We start from the raw sequence: 19,282 nt of genomic DNA on the forward strand, positions 1-19,282 counted from the left end.
GTCTGTCACATCGGAATGTGACTCTGCAAAGAGAGAGCGACCGGAATTATCTAGAGGAACAGTTGTTCTAGACACAATCCACATTGTATTTCCAAGATTTTTTGGCCACTGTCATTCAAGACGAAAATCATCTGATATTCCAAGGTGACTGAACACCCGGAGAGACCAGAAGAGTGATTTCCGTACGACTGGACGTTCAATCAAATACTTGGTGGGGCGAAGTACCAGTGTGATGAAGAGTCTTTTCGATGAGTATCCAGGCACTTTGTATGTACTAGAGAACTAGTACTGAGTGAGTGTGGGAGACAATACTACATATTGGAAAGTGGTTCAGCTGCGCGCCATATGTGAAGAAATCTTTGGGGTTTTCATTTGACTCGTCATCGTATATTTTCTGGAAGTCGCACGTGCACTACATTTCTAGGCAAGAAATGGTGGCGATTGTGTGCGCAAAATTACTACAACTTTCGTTAAATTTGTCTGCAGCGAATGAACGCATTCGTCTGTTGTTGTTTTGCTCAGCAATGCTAAACTTCAAATATCTTGAACGCTTCGTGCTCCGGAGCTTTAAGGTATTTACCAAGGGGCGTTCTCTAAACACCGTGAGCTACACTTGAAATGTTAATTTGCCAAACCGGTACCTGGGTGTGTAGCCCATCGTCGGTGGTACACTACGTACCTCTGTGTCAATGGCAACAGAGCAACTGTCGTCTAGCGGTAGCCGCAATGGTAACTCAGCGCGTTCTGACAGAGGGCTGGTTGCCCTCTGTAATTAGAAAAAATAAAGAATGAAGTAGTCAAGGATGAACTTGAAGATGTGTCATATAACATCCGACCAGACCAAATGGCGAGAATAATGACGAAGAATTGAGAGGAAAAAAAGAAAAAAAAGTAGTAAACGTGGCTGACTCCCGTAGTGGAGCACCGGGTTCGAGTCCCGATCGGGTCGGAGATTCAAAAAGAATGGGTAGCATCATTGATTAGCAATCAAAACGTCCTGGGTCCCCGGTTAAATCTATCCAAAATCATCAGTCTTATGCCCGACCAAGCGAGGTGGCGCAGTGGGTAGACACTGGACTCGCATTCGGGAGGACGACGGTTCAATCCCGCGTCCGGCCATCCTGATTTAGGTTTTCCGTGATTTCCCTAAATCGCCCCAGGCAAATGCCGGGATGGTTCCTTTCAAAGGGCACGGCCGACTTCCTTCCCCGTCCTTCCCTAATCCGATGAGACCGATGACCTCGCTGTCTGGTCTCTTTCCCCAAAAACAACCGAACCCCAACAACAACAACAATCTTATGCCCGAAGACTTACGGCATAAGAAGTCACCCTCGTTCTGCCAACAGCTTTTTCAAAGAGGGCGAAGAAGCGGACGGAGGTTCAGGACACTCTCGTGCCCTTGGCGAGAAAACCGCCTCTAAAAGGTGGAAGAATAACCAAGGATCATCGGCATGGGGAAGGTGAGGCAATAGAAACCAGTGAATCAAAAAAACATAATGTGTTTCCACAGAACATGTGGCCCGTAATTGAAAAGTGCCATCATGATCTCTGCATTGGTAAAAGATTCCAGCCTAGTCCCCCATTCGGATTTCCGGGAGACGACTGACAAGATGAAGGCGACCATAAGGAAATGGAGGAAAAGACTGAATAGCCACAGACAGGATAACGTTCTAAGTGCCGGGGAGTGGAATGTCAGAAGTTTAAACACGCAGGGAAGCTAGAAAATCTAAAAAGGGAAATACTACTCCATACTCAAGATATAATGGGGTCAGTGAAGTGAAATGGAAAGAAGACAGGGATTTCTTGTCAGAGGAGTATACGGTAATATCAACAGCAGCAGAAAATGGTATAACGGGAATAGGATTCTCTATGAATAGGCAGTTAGATCAGAGATTAAGTTACTGTGAACACTACAGTGATGGAGTTGTTCCCATCATTATCGATAGCAAACCAACGCCGATAATAACAGTTCAGGTACATATTCCGAAGTCGTAAGCAGAATATGAACGGAAAGAAAAGGTATATATGGACATTGAATGGGTAATTCAATATGTAAATGGAGATAAAAATCGAATAGTCATGGCAGTTTCGAATGCGGTTGTAGTGTAAGGACTAGAAGAAAGGATTTCGGCAGAATATGGGCATGGTAGTAAGAATGAGAGAGGAGAAAACCTAACTGAGTTCTGCAATAAATTTTAGCTAATAATTGCGAATACTCTGTTCAATATTCACAAAAGGAGGTATTCTTGGGAAAGGCCGGAAGGTACGGGAATATTCCAGTTAGATTACGTCATGATCAGGCAGAGTTTCGGAAAGTAGATACTGGATTGTAAGACGTACCCAGGAGCAGATATAGAGCGAGATCACAACTGACTAATGACGAGACGTCAGCTGAAATTTAAGGACTAGCAAAGAAGTGGGGCACGGCATTACTTAGGAATGAAGAGATGTGCTACAAGTTTTCTGAGGCTATAGATACTGCGGCAATGACTAACTCAGTAGGCAGTTCATTTGAAGAGGAATGGACTTCCGTAAAAAGGGAAATAACAAAATGGTTCAAATGGCTCTGAGCACTATGGGACTTAACATCTGAGGTCATAAGTCCCCTAGAACTTAGAACTACTTAAACCCAACTAACCTAAGGACATCACATACATCCATGTCCGAGGCAGGATTCGAACCTGCGACCGTAGCGATCGCGCGGTTCCAGACTGAAGCTCCTAGAACCGCTCGGGCACTCCGGCCGGCGGGAAATAACAGAGGCTGGAAAGAAAAACATAGTACAAGGAAAGTAGGTGGGAGCAAACCATGGGTAACAGAATAAACACATCATTTTATAGGTGACAGAAGGAAGTACAAAAATGATCAGTAAAATTTAGGAATACAGAAAAACAAGTCACTTAGGAATGAAATCAGTAGGAAGCGCAAATAAGCTAAGGCGAAATAGCAACTAGAAAAATGCGAAGAAATCGAAAACGAAATGATTGTCGGAAGGATTAACTCGGCATATAGAAAAGTGAAAACAACCTTCGGTAAAATTAAAAACAAGGGCAGTTATATTAAGAGTGCAATGGGGGTTCTGCCGTTAAAAGCAGAAGAGAGAGAGAGGATATGTGGAAAGAGTACAGTGGAATCCTCTATGAGGCCTGGCCACCAAGAGCTGTTGGTAGCGATTTGATTCACGGATCCAGTTATATGGCTCCTTTCGTGTATAGCGATTTTACGACTATGACGTGTGGGGTCTGAAGATGGCATCAATGTAATGACGAAACTGGTAGCACATAAGAAGTTCATAAAATAAATTTATACAGCACATACGGCTGTTGGTGAATTATTGCATCAAGAAAGAATGGTGTCTGTTCTTTGGTACGTGTGCGTGAGTGTGTGTGTGTGTGTGTGCGTGTGTGTGTGTGTGTGTGTGTGTGTGTGTGTGTGCGTTTGTGTGTACAGTATCAATAAGATTAGCTACGCTTCGTTATATCGGGATATATCGGTAACCGTCATGTAGACTCTCTTTTGTTTACGAATACCAGCAATCTCAGCGATCTAGTAGCATAGCGACGTCTTGCATTGTGTTGCTTATTTGTAATAGTGAATATGAGCTTGAATCAGTCTACTTGTAATACAACTGACTGAGTAGAGACAAATGACACATAAATCATTTATCAGACACCTAACTCCATGTCCCACGTGACAACGAGGTTTGTTTTCCTATCTCTTCGGAATTGTACGTGATCCAGAAGGGCTAGAAATATCTTCATCGTCATTCATTGCTAAATACTTTATTAATTAATACAGGACACACGTTCACCTAGCAGCTACAATGCAACTGTTTGAAAGTTGTGTTGACAGTAGTTGAAAACATGACGTCATAGTCACGAAGACTACTAACTTGCACCAGTATGTGTCGGGTAGAACTAGGAAGTAAAGGGACACTGCTATGGGGACAGACGATGGTACTGTTGTGTAAATTAAATCTTATGTTTTTATTGTTTTCTTTGTAAGAAATTGTGTTTCAAAAACCTGAGTTCGAGAAGAGTATTTTGTGAAAAATGGTTTCTCATGTTTTCAAAAACCTAAACTTGAGTTTTTGTGGCTGGGAGGAGGATGGGGGAAATGGGTTTGTATGGTTGATGAGGTGTGTTTCGGCACCTAAAATTTTGAAACTAAGCGCTGATGTCAGGCAATATGGGAGGGAGCGTGAATGCTTAGATTTGTTATTCTCTGTGACAGGTAGAAGTGCCACCAGAGTTTACTTGTGCTACTCGTGTAGCGTTGTTATCACACCCGGTAGGATACATAGGGGACGTTAACAGCGTCATGTCGAGTACCTGTTTGAGACAGCGTTATCAGAGTATCAAAGAGTGTGAAAAGTGTCTCGTTGTGGCTCTACATTTGGCCAGTTGGTAGAATCCAGGAATATCTAGGTTTGGAGCGGGGAAAGTTCTGTTCTGATGTGACAGTGGCCCGATATATGACTGCATGGAAATGTGAGAGTAGGTTCCAGTCGACCTCATCTAACAGTTACCAGGTAAAATAAGCATTTTGCACCAAGCACCCGAGAACAAGTAATGGACTTTCTGCAACATTGTGTCATCCCTCATCATTGATCATATACTAGCAGCAGCGAGAGTAGGGACTTATTGTTCCAAGAGCAGGCTGCCATTAACATCATAACACAAACGGCAGCTTTTGAAGAGGTACCATCACTAGAAAACAGTCACGGCTGATGAATGGCGTCGCATTGTGTTCGACGAGAAATCTCGGTTATGCACTACCCTGGATGACCATCGGTGGCAAGTACTGCGGGGAACTGGGGAGAGGACCATTCTCAAAATGTTTTGGAGACGCACAGCAGTGCTGGTTGGTCGTTTCGGGGAAGGAGACCAGACAGCGAGGTCATCGGTCTCATCGGATTAGGGAAGGACGGGGAAGGAAGTCGGCCGTGCCCTTTGAAAGGAACCATCCCGGCATTTGCCTGGAGCGATTTAGGGAAATCACGGAAAACCTAAATCAGGATGGCCGGACGCGGGATTGAACCGTCGTCCTCCCGAATACGAGTCCAGTGTCTAACCACTGCGCCACCTCGCTCGGTCAGGAGTGTTACTTCTGGTGTTATAGTGTAGGGAGCCACCGGCTATGATTTCAGGCCATCAGTGGTAGTGACAGAGAGAGCTCTGAGAGTGCATCAAGAAAATCCTGCGCCATGTGTTCCTTCTCGTCCGACTGTTTCAACAAGACAACGCTCGTTCACACATGACACATGTCTCTACGGACTGAATGCGTGATGTCGAGGTACTTCCCTGGCCAGCAAGAAGCCCAGATTTGTTCCTGGTAGAACATATATGGGAGCAGCTCGGATGTCAACTCCGACCCAGTACGTGTATCAAGAATATCGAGGACCATATATGCAACAGTTATGGGCCATGTTGCCTCAGGAGAGGGCGCGACCGCTCTACACCACGTTTTCCAACCGAATAAGTGCATGCATCCATGCCACAGGGAGTACGTCATACTGTCAAGTTCTTTGAAAATTTGACTCCATCTTGTAATCACTGAAATAACACCCCATAGAAGTTTGAGGGCAATATTATGGATATGGAAGAGGACGTAGATGAAGATGACCTGGGAGATATGATACAACGTGAAGAATTTGAATAGCACTGAAAGAGGTAAGTCGAAACAAGGCCCCGGAGTAGGCAACATTCCATTGGAACTACTGATAGCCATGGGAGAGCCATCCATAACAAAACTCTTCCATCTGGTGAGCAGAATGTATGAGACAGGCGAAAAAGGCCTCGGACTTCAAGAAGAATATAGTAATTCCAATCCCAAAGAAAGCAAGTGTTGACAAGTGTGAAAATTACCGAACTATCAGTTTAATATGTCACGTTTGAAAAATACTATCACGAATTATTTACAGAGGAATGGAAAAATTGGTACAGGCCGACTTTGGGGAAGATCAGTTTGGAACACACGAGGCAATACTGACCCTATGACTTATCTTAGACGATAGGTTAAGCAAAGGCAAACCTACGTTTCTAGCATTTGTAGACATAGAGAAAGCTTTTGATAATGTTGACTGCAATACTCTCTTTCAAATTCTGAAGATGAGAGGGGTAAAATACACGGAGCAAAAGACTGTTTATAATTTGTACTGAAACTAAATGGCAGTTACAAGAGTCGAGGGACATGAAAGGGAAACAGTGGTTGAGAAGGGAGTGAGACAGGGTTGTAGCCTATCCCCGACGCTATTTAGTCTGTGCATTGAACAAGCTGTAAAGGAAACAAAAGAAATATTTGGAGTAGGAATTAAAACGCGGGGAGAAGAAATAAAAGCTTGAGGTTTGCTGACGACATTCTGCAAAGGACATGGAAGAGCAGCTGAATGGAATGGACAGTGTCTTGAAAGCAGGATATAAGATGAACTTCAACAAAAGCAAAACGAGGATAACGGAATGTAGTCGAATTGAAACAGCTGATGCTGAGGGTATTAGAATAGGAAATGAGACACTTAAAGCAGTAGATGAGTTTTACTATTTGGAGAGTAAACTAACTGATGATGGCCGAAGTAGAGAGGATATAAAATGTAGACTGGCTATGGCAAGGAGAGCGTTTCTGAATTTGTTAACATAGAGGATAGATTTAAGTTTAAGGAAGTGTTTCCTGAAAGTATTTGTATGTAGCCATGTATGGAAGTGAAACGAGGACAATAAACAGATTAGACAAGAAGAGGATAGAAGCTTTCGAACACGTAACTAATGAGGAGGTACTGAATAGAATTGGGGAGAAGAGGAATTTGTGGCACAAATTGACTAGAAGAAGTAATTGATAAGTAGGACACGTTGTGAGGCATCAAGGGATCACGAATTTAGTTCTGGAGGGAAGAGTGGAGGGTAAAAATCGTAGAGGGATACCAAGAGATGAATACACTAAGCAGATTCGGAAGATGTAGGTTACAGTAGTTATTAGAAGATGAAGAGGCTTGCACAGGACAGAGTAGCATTGAGAGCTGCATCAGACGACTCTCTGGGCTGAAGACCGCGACAACAGCAGAAGTTTGATTTCTGTTTCTTAACCCCTTCTGGATGCTTCACTTTCTTTGTCAGGCAGTGTAACCGAGTAGGGAAAGTTTCTACAACTGATGTAATACACATTAGTTGCAGAATATACGAGGGTCACTCCAAAAGAAATGCACACTATTTTTGTAAATATACAGTTTTCATTCTGCATGTGTGAAAGTTTTACAGTGTGTAGATACATCCTTCCCGCTTGTTTTCAAACTTAGTTCAACCTGTTCCCGTGAATGGTGCCGTCACAGCATGTCTTCAAGATGGCTGCTACACTTGATGTTCGTCAGAAGCAACGTGCTGTCATAGAATTCCTGTGCTGTGAAAACCAGAGATGGGGAAACATCCACAAGAGGTTGAAATAGGTGTATGGAGATGCTGCTGTCGATCGCAGTACAGCTAATCGGTGGGCAAGCAGGTTACGTGATGAAAGCGGGCACGACAATATTGAGGATTGTCCTCGCAGCGGCAGGCCTCGTACTGCACACACTCCAGACAATGTGCAGAGAGTTAACGAATTGGTGACTGCTGACAGACGCATCACAGTGAACGAATTGTCATGCTACTTTGGGATAAGGAAGGAAGTGTTTGCAGAATACTGAACGTGTTGGCGCTAAAAAAGGTTTGTGCCAGATGGGTTCCCAGGATGTTGACAGTGGCTCACAAAGTAACAAGAAAAACGGTATGCAGCGAACTTTTGGAACAGCATGAGAATGGTGGAGATGAATTTCTTGGGAGAATTGTGACAGGTGATGGAACATGGCTCCATCATGTTTCACCAGAGACGAAGAGGCAATCAATGGAGTGGCATCATGCAAATTCACCCAAGGAAAAAAAAAAAATTCAAAACCACACCTTCTGCTGGAAAAGTTAAGGCTACGGCGTTTTTCGATTCTGAAGGACTCTTGCTTGTGGACATCATGCCAAGTGGAACCACCATAAATTCTGATGCATATGTGAGGACACTGAGGAAAATTCAAGCTCTACTGAGTCGTGTTCGACCACATCGGCAAAAGCAGGATGTTTTGCTGTTGCACGACAATGCACGGCCACATGACAGTCAAAAAACCATGGAAGCGATCACAAAACTCGGATGGACAACACTGAAACACGCGCCCTACAGTCCTAACCTGACTCCATGTGACTGTTATCGCTTTGGGAAACTGACAGACTTTCTTCGTGGAACAAGGTTTGAAGATGATGACTTCCTTGTGCACACTGCCAAACAGTAGCTCCAACAGTTTGGTCCAGAATTTTACCGTGCGGGTATACAGGCGCTGGTTCCAAGATGGCGTAAGGCAGTTGAGAGGGATGGAAATTATGTGGAGAAATGAAAATATTGTTCCTAAAGGATGTATCTACACACTGTAAAACTTTCCAACATGTAGAATAAAAGATGGATTTAAAAAAAATAGTGTGCATTTCTTTTGGAGTGACCCTCGTAAAATTTTAATTTGAAAACTGCTCTAAAAGCAATTTTCGTAATTTAGCTATCACAAAGATTCCCCTGACAGGTCCTGCCCGACAATTTCAACCTAGGGACTGTAAACCGTGAATGTGGCGCTGGCGAGGACGTGGCTGGGCTACTGTGTATGCGTACGCACGGCGAGCAGGCGCCCGGAGCTGGAGCGCACGTGCTGCCACTCGACGTCGCGGGCTGCGAGCGCGACGAGGCCGCTCTGCTGCGCCCTCAGCAGCAGCTGCACCAGCGCGGGGGCGTACGGCGCCGACCGCGGCAGCGCCAGCGACACGCTGAACGGCACCACGCAGTCGTCGCCCACGTGCAGCAGAGACCGCTTGCTGCAGCACACAACCGACAACAACAAACGCCACTAATACTGCCGCTACAGCTACTGTAGTGCAGACACTGTAGTTCCTTTTAAAATTACTCGATAGTTGACGTCTGTCAGCTGGCGCTGCAGTGTTGCCACATCGGCCGCCGGCTACCGCTCGGTTATAGGTAACACACTGTAATTTTTCCTCCTATCTATGTAATTATGTAGTTCTCGATTCGTTCGAGCAATCAATCATTCATAATAGGAAACACAGTCATAGCTCAGTCACTGAAAATGATTCAGAAATTTTACTTGTTAGAATGAAATCAGGCGATGATTCTTCTTCTCTGCAGGCTCGTGCTTTGCGGCAGTCTGCTAATCTGTACAAATAAAATGCCTCGTATTTTTGGGAGCGTTGTATAATCAGTCGGGAAACCGTTGTATAATCAGTCGGGAAACCTCAGATCAAGCGGATATTTGGCTTTGATGAAGTTTAACCTTCCGAAGAAGTAATGGAGCTCTTGGATTATTAAATGCAGGTTCGTATCGAGTCTTTCGGAAGTTCCCTTCTGTTTAACAACTACGCAATATATCGATGAATATCATTAATTCTCAAATGTCAAACACACACCTTTTGAATGAAGGAGCAATATATATATATATATATATATATATATATATATATATATATATATATATTGTAGTGTTGGCAGAAGAGCCAACACTGTTTTTCTAGAGGAGGCCGAAATGGTCGCGTTTAATTACACGCTGACTGGCGTGAGGTCTGGAACAGGACAATATCTTGAGAATTGCAAATAAAGTACGTAGATGATGTAATACTTAACTTTAATCCACAATTGTAGAACATCGCTCTTGATGATACATGCTTCACATAATGAATATCAATTGAATACGGCGCCTTGCTGGGTCGTAGCAATTGTAGCTGAAGGCTATGCTAACTATCGTCTCGGCAAATGAGAGCGTATTTGTCAGTGAACCTTTGCTATGAACGTCGGCTGTACAACTGGGGCGAGTGCTAGTACGTCTCTCTAGACCTGCCGTGTGGTGGCGCTCGGTCTGCTATCACTGACAGTGGCGACACGTGGGTCCGGCGTATACTAATGGACCGCGGCCGATTTAAAGGCTACCACCTAGCAAGTGTGGTGTCTGGCGGTGACCCCACACACACACACACACACACACACACACACACACACACATATATATATATATATATATATATATATATATTTCCCTTTTAATCGTACAATTTCGTATCAGTTATCTTTTGTCATAAATCTCAATATTCAGATTACAATTCTTCAAACAATGCTCAGGCCAATCGGCACGAAGATAGTCTCGGAAGCACTTTTTTTTTTAACCACCACCAGAGAGAGTACTACAAAGAATAATTATGCGCTCATGGCATAGCTATTGTATGAAACTACTTTGCGCATGGATTCTGCGAGTATGAAGACAGAAAATTAGTAAACGTCATTCAAAGGTAGAATTGTATCAGAATAATTCATCGAATATAAAGAGATATTACAACACAATCACGACAAGTCACTTCAGAAATGCTCTTAATGTGTAACTCGGAGCAATGTACGAAGTGGTCGCCGCAAGGTACTCTCTGGCAGCGGCTGATTTTAAGTGACCAGTGACTGAAATGCGACAGGAGACGCACCTGCTCTTTTCCTAAAGCCGTCGGCACACGGACCGTGCATCCTAGCGTTGAGCGTGCCGAGTTTCTGACGTCATAGCGTGGAATAGCATGTTCGGGAGTCTTTCCGAACGTGCAGAGCAACATCTGACATGTCAGATATTCTGAGCGTGCGTCTGAGCGTTGACCAATGAGATAGCACAACGCCACCTACGTCACACGCACGCCGTCACTCTTCAGTACAGAGTTGTGAGGCGTCATATTGGCATTCATTTCAAGCCTATATGTATATATGCCGTTTCTGAGCACCAGCAAATTGAGAATCACTGGAAAACCCGTTGTTTGTTGTGCGATTCGTTCCAATAAAATAATGAGAAACTTCATATTGGTGGCAAAAGAATTCTTGTTACTTGCGTATTATGAGAATAGGCTATTTGAATACAGCGACACACTGAAGATCCACCCAAAACGCATTTTCTTGGTACAATTTGTTATAATTAAATTTCAATTAGTAACATAATTATCTACGATTAACGTTTATAGCAAGGGGTAACGAAATATGATTAAATGCAACGAGCGTGTTATTGGTTTAGTGTAATGAGTAGCGTCTCTTTCCACTCGTGAGTCTTTGTTGGGGCGGTGGTTCGCGTATTAACACTTCCAAAACTTTTTTCCTAACATTGGCGTTTTTATAAGGTTCTGATTAGTTTAATATAAGTATATGCTATAATATTTGATGTTATGTAAATATAAATTCACCTTTTTTTTGCGGGGTGACTTTATTGGCTTAATCTACAGGACAGCTTGCGTTACTTGTATAAAGATATTTTGCTCCTTTTTCTTTTATTCTCCGCAATTCACATGTTGCAAAGATTCTGCTACTGGGTAGGAACAGTGATCAAGTAAGACTGACCTTGGGGTTTTACTAAAATGTGGAAATGATGAAATAATGTTTATCTTACGCGGAGAGGTATTCCAAATTTGTACTCCGCTGCTTGCAATGGAACTTTTTTAAGTCTGTGTCCTTATTGATTGGACATGGTACTTTCCTTTTTGTGGACGATGGAGGAAATGTGCGTTTTAATAGAGCTAACGTGAGAATTTTATGCGCGCCCGTTGAGTAAACAGTGTGATTTACGAACTAGAAACATCCCTCAACTGTCGCTGGAGTGCGTTGCGATCGCGTATACCACGTTGGGGCCCACGTACCGTATGCACAAGTCGCATCGTTCCTGGGCGCTCAGCAGCACGTTGAACTTGTCACGCCCAACGTTAACTTTCGACAGCAAGGTCCGTGTGCCGACGGCTTAAACGACAGCTGTTTTTGTTCCTGCAGGCTGAGTTTTTCCAACTGTACTTGCGTTTCCTCCGTGTGTTTCCTCTTGGCGCGAGGAGCGTTGAGGCGTTTCTGTTAAACTCACTGCCGAAGCAGGTCGGGCCATCTCGTGGTCCGTTGTCGGTGCAGACTTGAAATGAGCCTACTGCCAGACTGCCGCGACGCTTCATAGAACAGTCAGGCAGTCTGTTTTATGCGATCACTTATCATGGGGATCCCTGTTTCCTCGTGCAAGGCCCTGGTAGCGTAGTCTCGCGGTAGGTCTAAGGCGAGTCACAGAGCTCTCCCTTGAACCCTTGGAGCCGACGTATGTGTGTATCGGCTGCGTTCCCCCACACTGCAGCCGCGCATTCTAGCAGTGGTCAGATCAGTGCCAGATACAGCGTAATTCCCGTAGTGTGGAGGAAGCGTCGATTGTGGTTCAAAAAATGGCTCTGAGCACTATGGGACTTAACATCTGTGGTCATCAGTCCCCTAGAACTTAGAACTACTTAAACCTAACTAACCTAAGAACATCACACACATCCATGCCCGAGGCAGGATTCGAACCTGCGACCGTAGCAGTCGCGGAGCTCCGGACTGAGCGCCTAGAACCGCGAGACCACCGCGGCCGGCGCGTCGATTGTGGGTTGAGTAGGGGATACCGTGCCTTCAAACGACCACTCGCTTTCCAAAAAAAAAATGTTCAAATGTGTGTGAAACCTTATGGGACTTAACTGCTAAGGTCATCAGTCCCTAAGATTACACACTACGTAACCTAAATTATCCTAAGGACAAACACACACACCCATGCCCGAGGGAGGACTCCAACCTCCGCCAGGACCAGCCGCACGGTCCATGACTGCAGCGCCTTAGACCACTTGGCTAATCCCGCGCGGCCATTCGCGTTTCCCCAGACCTCACGGACGTCCGGTTTCCGGGTAAGGTGCCTATGAAGGGTTGCCCCTAGATATTTAGCCGTGCGAGATGAGGGGATGGGGCCTCCCATGATTCGCAACGGCTGAGGGTCCATGGGCATTCTACGTTTCGTTATTACGACGGCCTGACTTTTAGTGGTATCAAATCTCAGCCTCTTGTAAGCCGCGGCGAACGACAAAGATCCTTAGGGAAACAGCGTAGAGTGCGGTGTCATCCGCGTATAGTGTGAGTGATACTCTCTTGGTGCGTGGCACGTCGGATGTATACAGTGGGTACAGCAGGGGCCCGAGAACCGACCACTGCGGCACTCCCGCTCTTATAGGCCTATTTGTTGCGACGCCGTCTTCGGCACGAACGTGAAACGTCCGGTCACGCAGGTATGACGCGATGGGTCTGACGTGTGGCGTCGGAACCCCCAGTACAAAAAGCTTGTAGAGGAGGCCCTCGTGCCACACGCAGACAAAGGCCTTGGAGACGTCAAAAAATACCTCCCCTGAGTACTCTCGACGCTCCAGGGCTCCAGTTGGTGTTGCGTGCTGTTGCCGTGCCAGAAACCGAACTGCTCTGCGGGAATCAGCCCCTGCCTGTCCACGTGCTCCAAGAGCTTTTTGATATAGAGTCTTTCTAAGACTTTAGATAGAACAGGGAGCAGACTTATCGGTTGACAGTTTTGTGCAACCTTAGCGTCTTTGCCTTGTTTGGGAATGGCAACCATCTCCGCGTGTTTCCACGCAGAGGGGTAGTCACCAGTCCGCAAAACATAGTTGAAGGCATTTGTGATAGGCCGCAGTGCATCAGGTGGCAGTTGTTTCAGCATAAGAACTTCCACCTGATCACATCCTCAGGCCTTCCTGGTATTTATGAAGCGAAGTTGGGCGTCTAATTCTTCCTCACTGATGGGTTCTGTAGCGTAGCCTGCATCTTCTGCGAGGAAAGTGGGCAGCCGTCGTTGCACAGTTTGTGTGCGCTCTTCATCGATGTTATCCTCTATCGGCGTGAAGTTATCCGCAAAGCTGTCAGCCAAGACATTTGCCTTCGCGTCAGGCTCGCAGATAACCCCTCTGCCGACTTGTAGAGGAGGAAGACGGTGCCCTTTTCTTAAGAACTGCTCGGTTATTCTCCAGGCAGAGCCATCTTCAACGCGAAGCATGGCTTTTCGCCTGCTCAGTAAACCATCCCGAGAAAGTCTACTAACAAAGTTTCAAGAAACGGCTTTAAATGATGACTCTAGGAGTATACTACAACCCTCTACGTGTCGCTCACATAGGGCTCGTGAGGATAAGATTAGAATAATTACTGTACGCACAGAGGCATTCAATCATTTTTCCCGCGTTCCATGCTTGAATGGAGCCGGAAGAAACCCTAATGACTGGTATACCCTCTTCCATGTACTTCACGGTGTGTTGCAGAGTGTAGATGTAGATGTAGATTTAGGTGCACCGGCGGAGGGGTGGCTTTGGACTTTTTCTTCTGATCAGAGACGGTGTAGCGCCACTACGTAGATTGCTGTTGTGTTTCCGGTGCGAAGTGATGAACCCATGTTCCATCGCCTGTGACAATCATCGACAAAAAAATTTACAACCACTGTCCGCAATGTACTACGGTCCCTGTTCGTCATTACGTGAGATCTTCCTGGTCTTGGTTTAACTATGCCTGTTCCTTCGCATTTCCACTCCACAACCACATCGGCAATAGTATACTTTTGTAGTTTTAGAATAGATGAAATGTCACTGATGGAATTGTTACTCACGTGACATCGAATGAGTAGGAACTTCAAAGCAGCCAGACACATCAACATCGACGCATCAGAGTTGGGATGCCTAGTCTATAAGGTTTTTGTATGCAATGGTGCCGCGCGGTTTGAGACGCCATGTCACGGACTGCGCGGCCCCTGCCGCCGGAAGTTCGAGTCCTCCCTCGGGCATGCGTGTTTGTGTTGTTCTTAGTATAAGTTAGTTTAACCAGTGCGTAAGTCTAGGGACCGATGAACTCAGTGGTTTGGTCCCTTAGGAATTCACACTCATTCAAGGGAAGGGCGGAACTTGTTGCCCTGCATGTCAACCTTTCCCGCAGATGTCGAGGGTCACGTTTGTTTACGCTTGCGGCCTGCAGTCACGTTAAAGTGTACATCGTATACTTTTGTAGGGATAGTCTTATGTAGCTGACGGCCCGCGACCATAAACAAAGGAAAGTCCGAACGCTACGGGGAAGCTTGAGGTGAAAGTCAATAAGCCCCATCTTTCTCTTGAAGGGCTGGCAGCGCAGTAGATTGATCCGTGGTCCTGACATATATGGTCGACGGAATCGCCTATTGCTTCTGGTGTTGGGAGAATCGTACTCGACCATCCTAATGGACCAGGACTAGTATCTTCACGTGTTTCAAAACAAGGAAAAAAATACAAAAAATGAGCACCGACCAATAGAAAGCAAAGTAGAACACACAAAACTTTCGGTAATGCTGTCGCACAATTGTGTTCTGAGGCAGTACAGGCTCTACCTCTGCTTCTGTCTTTTGGAGCCATAGTTCAGAACGCCCTCCATCCGAAACTGCCACGGTAAAGTGTTTGGTGCCAATGGCTATGGGTAAGGGAGGAAGGGGGGGGGGGAGATGGGAGAGGCGCGGCTCCTCCCTAGCTCTCAGAGAAAGGAAAAAATATGTAAGTAGGCTGTTTAGGTTTTTTTATTGGTAACGCCACCTCTGTATGAAAATCACTGGCTGTGCTGTGTGCAGTCTGTGGCTGCTTTGCATTGTTGTAATACTCGCCATTGTAGTGTTAGGCAGCTGACTGTGAACAGCGCGTAGCGTTGCGCAGTTGGAGGTGAGCCGCCAGCAGTGGTGGATGTGGGGAGAGAGATGGCGGAGTTTTGAAATTTGTCATGAACTGCTATATTTATATATGATGATATCAAGGTAAATTCATTGTTTGTTCTCTATTAATATCTTTCATTTGCTAACTATCCCTATCAGTAGTTAGTGCCTTCCATAGTTTGAATCTTTTATTTAGCTGGCAGTAGTGGCGCTCGCTGTATTGCAGTAGCTTGAGCAGCGAAGATTTTTGTGAGGTAAGTGATTTGTGAAAGGTATAGTTTAATGTTAGTCAGGGCCATTCTTTTGTAGGGAATTTTGAAAGTCAGGTTGCGTTGCGCTAACAAAATATTCTGTGTCAGTTTAAGCACAGTCATGTATAATTGTTCAAAGGGGACGTTTCATATGTCGACCCTTAGCCAAGGATACCTCACTGGAATCTTCTGATTTTTTCTTGTAGTTTGTGTTATTAGTGTAGCTTTTGTTTATTGCTAGCGCGTAATTGTAGAGAAAATCTCCTTTGTAGTTGCAGTCTTTCATTGTTATACAGTAAAACAGTTGTGGCATGCATGTAGATTTGCACCAAGTATTTCGCAGCTGCAATTAACTAGATATTATTTTCAGTGCTATGTTAATGTGTTCTCTTATTTTTGATCTTCAAATTGTGTTTTTCTGTGTTGTCGTGTGAAATACTGTGACAATAATGGCGTGTGAAAAACGTAATACTAGGCTCCAAAGTAAACTGAGAAATGACAGTGAAAATGAAAGCAGTGTGTTAGCGCCACCGAGTAATGAATTAACTGATGTTCAAAGTAGTAATTTGGTAATTGTGCATAGGGAAATGGAGCGGGCTGCAAACAATGGTGTAGACATTGAAACAGGTAGTGAACAGGGAAGCATTATCGATCGATCGGTCGGCAACAGCTCGCCTCAGGGATCCGAAATGACAGGACACAATTTCGCAAATACTGTAGATTCAGGTTTTGGGTCATCACCGTTTTCTCAAATAAGTCAAGACACATTTTCTGCTTGTCAAAATGTGAATGTTGCCGGTGCAAATGCACTGCCGAAAAGCGTAGAGAAACAGATTCCAGACACTAATACATTATTATTGCAATTAATGCAACAAATGGAACAAAATCAGAGACAAATGGGACAAAATCTTAAAAAGTTAGACACAGTGGAACAAAATCTTAAAAAGTTAGACACAGTGGAACAAAATCTTAAAAAGTTAGACACAGTGGAACAAAATCTTAAAAAGTTAGACACAATGGAACAACACCAGAGACAAACACAGCAACAGTTAGACACAATGGAACAAAATCTTCAAAAGTTAGACACCACACTTGAACAAACACGTGAAGATTTAACTACTGAGTTACATAACATTGAATCGAAATGTCAAAAAGTCTGTAATGACGTAAAAACACAAATTTGTGAGCATTTTCAACCTATTTTTTCGCGGCATGAAAATGCATTACAGAATCACGAAGCAGCCATAAAAGAACTGCAAACCATTGTTCATGAAAATCATGAGACCTTGTGGGCTAAAATTGACTCAGTTGCATCTACCGATTCGGTTACGCAACTTGCAAAAACTCAGGAAAACTTAAAGGACACAGTAGATACTCTGAAACTTGGTTCAGAAAAACATACAGAGGAAATAATTTCACTATCGGAGAAAGTAGCTGAACTTTCGGATCAGGTCACTAACTTATCTACAAAGGTAGATGATGATCTGAATGACACAAGACCCGTAGCCTCCACTGACACAGAAGAGTATGAACAAATAAGAAAATTCAAACAAAATCAAAATCAAATCAATACACAGTACAAAAGAGAAATCCGGGAAGTACAAGATCAGCTGACACAGGTAATACAAGAATTACGTATTTCAGAGGATACTCGCGCCCCAATACGGGAAGAGGGACACAGAAATACGGAACAGCCACAAAATAATAACACAGGGCATTTCGGAAGTTATGAAAGAAATTGGCAATGTGCACCGAATTTTGAGATGGAACGGCCGACACGACCTAACAATGACCGACATGCGACTCGCCGACATGATGATTTTGACTATAAGCTGTTCATTACTACACGTAAATTCAAAACATTTAAGAATTCCGGCAACGACATTCATCCACAAGCGTGGCTCCATCAATTCTCGCATTGTTTTCCTCCCAACTGGTCGTTAGAACACAGATTAGAATTTATGTGTGGCTACTTGGAGAATGAACCAGCTGTAAGAATGCGATCGGTAATTCACGATTGCCACAGTGAAGGAGAGTTTTACCATGCCTTCCTCTCAGCATATTGGTCTCAAGCCACACAAGACCGAGTAAAACATAGCATCATAATGATGAAACGTTTCGAACAATCTGAATTTTCCAGTCTTATGAAATATTTTGAAGACATGTTGCATAAGAATCAGTATCTTTCAAACCCATACAGCCCCTCAGAACTCATCCGCATTTGCTTAATCAAACTGCCTGAACATTTACGACATATTATTTTGGCAGGACGTTGCAAAGACGACATTGAAGCATTTCAGGGACTCTTACAAGAATTAGAAATTGACACTGACAATCGCGGAACATGAAACTAGGAACACAACAATTACAGGTCACATCCGTCGCAATTCCGTGATGAAAGAAGTAATAACTTGACATGACAAGGCTATTCTCACAACACAAATCGTGACCAAAACAGACACCACCCGTATGACAACCGTTGGCAGAGTAGTAATAATTACAGGGAAAGATCACCTCTCTGCGGTAGTGACTATCACAGAGACAATCAGAGAAACAGACAATTTGGGAACCAAAATAATTATTATCAAGGGAGACGGAATAACTTTAGACGCAACGGTCCAGCGCGCAGTTACGATTCAGGGAGAAATTCTCCACCACTTAACCGACAAGAAAGAAACTACAGGAACTACCGACATGACGACAGACGATATGATCGTAACGACAGACCTGAATTGCATCAGAACTGGCGGGATTCAAACAGAGCAGGGCACTTTCGACAACGTGAATTTGTAGAAGTTAGGTCTCCTAATCCCAATAACAACGCGCGCCAACAAAGAGACAGACAATGACTCGCACAGCAGGCAGCCGCGTGCGCCAGGTGGCTCAGAGAAAAATAACATAGACGCTAACCTTGAGAAAAATTCCAGTATTCTTTACCAACATATACCGCATGACAATTGCATTCAAGTTCAAACTCTGAGTACTATGAAGAGTAAAGGTTTACACCACATTTCACTTGTAAAACCATTTATTGAGAGATAATCTGCTTTTTAACTTTGTCATTGCCATAAAACTTTTCACTTTACATTACTAGTATGCTTGTCAGACTTAGAATCTGTTAACATGCAACAATGTTTGAAGTTAAATATCCAGTCAAGAACCAAGAGAACTTATTGAAACAGAAATGACGAATGCATTGTTATAGTGAACAGACGTCACAGTGTTATTGTGTGTGTACATTCTTGCTTGTTAGTTGCACGATTATGGAACGACTATAAGGCTTACATACTTAGAACATTTACCAGTACTGCTAATGAGATTTTAATGCAACATTTTGGTTTACTTGAAAATATATTCTGGATTTAAAGTACTTTCAGTGAGATACCAGATGGCACAGTGGTTAGTTTATGTGACAGCTACACGATTTTATCACGACGCTACTAATGAGTGACAATTTACA

The 19,282-nt window shown here is 44.1% G+C and overlaps 1 protein-coding gene across 1 annotated transcript in view; it reads right to left on the reverse strand.

Annotated features, from left to right (window-relative positions):
- LOC126415481 (ionotropic receptor 21a) overlaps positions 1-19,282 on the reverse strand; it is a 113,975-nt gene that overhangs the window by 4,758 nt on the left and 89,935 nt on the right. Inside the window, exon 6 of the mRNA XM_050083436.1 lies at positions 8,675-8,870. Coding sequence (XP_049939393.1) covers positions 8,675-8,870 — 196 coding nt within the window. The remainder of the gene's footprint in view (positions 1-8,674; positions 8,871-19,282) is intronic.

This window comes from Schistocerca serialis, chromosome 1 (assembly GCF_023864345.2).
Source record: "Schistocerca serialis cubense isolate TAMUIC-IGC-003099 chromosome 1, iqSchSeri2.2, whole genome shotgun sequence".
Classification (NCBI taxonomy): domain Eukaryota; kingdom Metazoa; phylum Arthropoda; class Insecta; order Orthoptera; family Acrididae; genus Schistocerca; species Schistocerca serialis.